Genomic DNA, 4,803 nt, shown 5'->3' with positions numbered 1-4,803 from the left:
CTCCAAAGGCAAAGCCTTGCCATTCTGCCACTAACCGAGCTAGGTTTTTTTTTTATCCCACCAGACTTGTTCCTAGGTATATATATATATATATATATATATATATATATATTATATATTACAGACAAACCCTTACCATCCTTTCACTGACCGAGCTGGGGTGAACATCTCCTCCCCGTACACTTTGACTTTTCCAGGCTTCTCGTACTAGGCAAGAGGGTTTGTGAGTCGTAGTTGGATGATTTAGTCGTGCTTAATATGGGCTACAAAACCTTTTGATAGGGATCTTCATGTCGCAGCTTGTGACCAAAAGCCTTGTGTCATAATGGAGAATTACCTGAAACTGTCTGTCATCGGGAAAGGTACCTACGGAACTGTATACAAAGTCAAATGTAGGACCACCGGAAAGGAGTTCGCATTGAAGCATCACAGTGACAAGGTACAGGATACGACCGTAAGAGAGCTCTCCTGTCTCACAGCACTCAAGGGTCACCTGCATGTGGTTTATATGCATGACTGCTTCGTCAGCGATGGAAGGGTAGCCATGCTCCTGTCCTACGTGCCGTACACCTTGAGTGGAGTCATTCACAATGGACATGGTCTGAACATGTGCCACGAGTCAGGCCAAGTGAAACAGTTGATCCCATTGAGTTTTGTGGCTCATTTTTCTCGCCAAGTGGCTCATGCTCTGTCTTACATGCACGCACTGAACATGGTGCACAGGGACTTGACACCTTTCAACGTGCTACTGACAGAAGATCTCACGGTCAAACTGGCCGACATGGGCCTCTCGAGACAAGCCTCGAAATGGATGAGTCCCAATTTAGTCACGGAGGCGTACAGGGCCCCGGAGCTATTTGATCAGTGCGAGAGATACTGCCTAGAGTACACTTGTGCTATAGACATGTGGAGCCTGGGGGTGACGATAGCCGACGCGATGGAAGGGAAAGTGGTATTCTACAAGCGCGTAGATCAGCACCAAGAGACTATCCCCACGTACGAGATCATCGTCAAGACTCTGGGTCCCAAAGACCGTTCGTGTACAGCAATTGCATCCTGGGGTCCTGACACCATTATGCCCAGTGTGATGAAGTGTACACTCGTGAAAAGGATCGTCTTGGGACTGCTGGCTTTCCGTGACACTGAGAGACCTCTCGCTCATGAGCTGCTGAGGGACGCAGAATGGGCACATGTTTCTCATATGAACGAGGAAGACCGAGTCATGGTCATAGACCAGATTCGGAAAGGTGAAAAGTGAAAGAATGATTCTAGCAGCAAAGAGGCAAATCAAACGTAAATTATTATTATTATTATTATTATTATTATTCAATGTAAAAATATAAAAATAAATCATGACACCACTATTACATTCTGAATACCTTGTTCAAAAAGCAATGACACTGTGTAATGTTTGTGAATGAAAAGGCTGGTAGACAGACAGAGTGCTCAAGCTCTGCTTTATTGTAGATAAACACAGAATAACAGATCGGACCTCCCTTAGAAAAAAAAATGCACATGTCAAACGAGTATGAACATTGTAACGAAACTGGTAGTGCTTTCTCTTCTCTTTCTCTCTTCTCTTTCGTCATTTGTCCGACCAGAAATTTTCATTTATCCCACCAGAGATAATTTATCCAACCAGAAACTTTCATTTGTCCGACCAGAGATCATTTGTCCGAGCAAAAACTTTCATTTGTCCCACCAGAGATCATTTATCCCACCAGAATCATTTATCCCACCAGAAATTTTCATTTGTCCGACCAGAGATCATTTATCCCACCAGAAATTTTCATTTATCCCACCAGAGATCATTTATCCAACCGGAAACTTTCATTTGTCCGACCAGAGATCATTTGTCCGAGCAAAAACTTTCATTTGTCCCACCAGAGATCATTTATCCCACCAGAAATTTTCATTTGTCCCACCAGAGATCATTTATCCAACCAGAAACTTTCATTTGTCCGACCAGAGATCATTTGTCCGAGCAAAAACTTTCATTTGTCCCACCAGAGCTTTCATTTCCACCAGAAACTTTCATTTGTCCCAGAGATCATTTATCCCACCAGAAATTTTCATTTGTCCCACCAGAGATCATTTGTCCAACCAGAAACTTTCATTTGTCCCACCAGACTTGTTTGTACTAACTCCTCCCACCCAGACCTCCAAAGGTAAAGCCTTGCCATTCTGCCACTAACCGAGCTGGGGTGAACATCTCCTCCACGTACACCTTGACTTTTGGGTTCATTTTCATATAGGATTCGTTGGTTCTTCTTAGACAATTCACTGTGTGTAGTAGTCGACAGTTTCAGTTTAGGGGCAGGAGTCTACTGAGCCCATGCTGTATGTAACACACTCTGTGTCGCTTTAACATTTTCATTTAATTTTCTCCCATCCTTCCTGTTTCACATGTATCAGTTTCACAGTCACCCGTCTCCCATCACCTTATCGTACACCCAAGAACAGTGGCTGGACGAATGAGCTGCAGTTTACCAGCAAATCCACAGTGTTTCTTGAGATTGATGTCTCTCCTTAAACAGTTTTTTCTTACTTGTGTCTCAAAGCAACTTAGTCAGGTTCGTAAGATTTGTAAGATTTTGTCACCCTAAACGGGGAAGACCTGTGGGAAGACATGCCTGCCACACGTTCGTCTCTGTGCAGAAAAAGGACCCGAGACGAGTCATCCGGTCGGTGCAACGACTGTTCCCACATAAAGGTGATAGCAGACTTGAAACATGAAATCTTGGAACTCAACAAGTTGCTGGATTCGGAGCGTGAACGGCTGGCCGAGACTCTCAGTGAGAGAGCGGCCTCGAGTGCCGTTCGTGTGAAAGGCGAAGGGGTCCGGGTGGATGGAGGAGGACAGGGGCGAGATGCGGTTATGGTAATCGACACCAAAGGTGTTACGAGGCCCTTGAGCGATGGCTGCAGGCACCTGCTGTACGAACTCGAGTTGTGTAAAAAGGACCTGGAGGATACGAGAGAGGCCCTACAGGAGGCCTGCGAAGAGCGAGAAGCCTTGAGGGTGAAGCTTTCGGAGAGCCAACAGACTAACGGGAACTCAGCGGAGCTCAATGAAACAGCAGGCAGTACGCAGCCACCACATAAGACCAAAGACTCGCACCCTCACTTGGCCTGGGTAGGGAGTCATTACCTCGCTGTGTCCCTCCCGGAGGACCGTATGTTCAAACCCGGTCAATCCGTCACACCGGCCGGGGTGTTACAGAAGCTGTTTGAGATGAGAGTAGGCGATAAACAGTCACAGGCTTTCAGCCTGCGGTTAGAGAACATAAACATTATGCTGTCTCAGCTTGAGCCTGAGTGGTACGCCAAACACTTTGCTTTCAGCAGAGCCTACGTGCACGGCAACAAGTACAAAGCTACGGACCGGGTGGACACCGAAGACTTTGCGTGGCTTTTGTTTGAGTACGGGGCGCACACTCCGTTGATCGAAGTGCTAGCGGGGCTCCAGAATGTACTAAACAGCACGGGCAAGGGAGGCGTGACGACCTCGGCTCTGTACACGAGCAAGAACATGTACAGCTCGTACGTGATGCTGTTCAGAGAAACTGTATCTCGAGCTTACGAGAGGTTCGCGCTCGTACGCGAGAGAGCTCAGAGGGTGCGGAGCGCGAATGGTCTCGTGCGTGTGCCTCTCACGGCAGGTTTGGCTGTGGGTCAGAGTGAGTCTCAACAAGGAGGGTCCAATTCAGTCAAGAGCAGAGTCTTGCGCTCTGTACTGGAAGGAATAGAAGCCCCCCCGGCTCACATCAGCAGCACGCAGGCCAGCGTGGAGGTAGACAGAGTATCTCATGATGACCCTCTTCAATTGGGGCAGTCCATCGAGGAGTTGATGACCCGACGAGGTCTGGGGGGTCGGGGTAAAGAGAGGACGTCCTCTGTTCATCGGAGGGATCGTGATAACTTCCTTTTTAGGGCTGAAACATCCAGTGTCGTACCCGGACAACCCCTTCAAAAGAGGGTGCTTTTCGACTCACCTTGGTCAGACGATCTATCTGCTGTGTAGAGAGACAGAGAAAGAGAGAGAGAGAGAGAATTATTATTATTTTTTTTTTTTTTTTTTTAATTCTTATCACGAACATGAGCAGGTACCCCGAGCAACACGCTGGAAAGGGGCTATCGGTAGGGGAGTCCCAGAGCAAGATACCTCATCTGGAAGAGGAGAACCCAGTGACGAAAACGATACTGGCCATGTCCAGATACTGCCAGGAACAATGGGTGAGGAACATGGTGAAGCTGCACATGTCCCGAGGCGAGCGTATGAAACTGGCTCTTCTGAGTGGAGACGCTGGCTGTGGGAAGTCATACGCTGTATCGCTGCTGGAAAAGAAGCTGAAGAGCATGAACGTCAGCGTGGCTGTGAGCGCCATGACAAACAAGGCTGCAGGTACTCTGATGGAATCGGGCTCTCTGGACCGCGTGTACACATTCCACAAGATGATGGGGTTCAAACAAGACCTCTTGGACGAAAAACTTTCTCTCAAAGACTTCACGCAACAGTACAATCGAGTACATTGGAACACAATTTCTCATTTCAATAGCTTGCGCCAGTCCAACCCCAGGGACACCAACGGGATGGACTCGCGACACTCCTGCGCGCACTTGAGACCGGAATCTTGCGCGGTGTGCAGTAACACGTTCAAGCAGCTGATGTTGTCCCAGAAACACCCGGAACCAGACCCGCCGCCATTCCTGGGGATGAACGTGCTGATCGTAGACGAGTACGGTCTGATGAACGTCAGGCTGCTTGAGAGGATGTTGTGGCTGCCTAGAACTCTTCTACGG

The 4,803-nt window shown here is 48.1% G+C and overlaps 1 protein-coding gene across 1 annotated transcript; it reads left to right on the top strand.

Annotated features, from left to right (window-relative positions):
• The first annotated feature begins 201 nt into the window (after positions 1-201).
• On the top strand, positions 202-1,258 carry LOC109143167 (mitogen-activated protein kinase HOG1). The gene has a single exon (XM_019279602.2). It carries the CDS (start codon positions 326-328, stop codon positions 1,256-1,258), a length of 933 nt encoding a protein of 310 aa, XP_019135147.2. The 5' UTR covers positions 202-325.
• The last annotated feature ends 3,545 nt before the right edge of the window (positions 1,259-4,803 follow it).

Source organism: Larimichthys crocea, unplaced genomic scaffold (genome assembly GCF_000972845.2).
Source record: "Larimichthys crocea isolate SSNF unplaced genomic scaffold, L_crocea_2.0 scaffold495, whole genome shotgun sequence".
Taxonomy (NCBI): domain Eukaryota; kingdom Metazoa; phylum Chordata; class Actinopteri; family Sciaenidae; genus Larimichthys; species Larimichthys crocea.
Note: the sequence above shows the minus strand (reverse complement) of the source record. Positions and strands in the feature narration are given on the sequence as shown.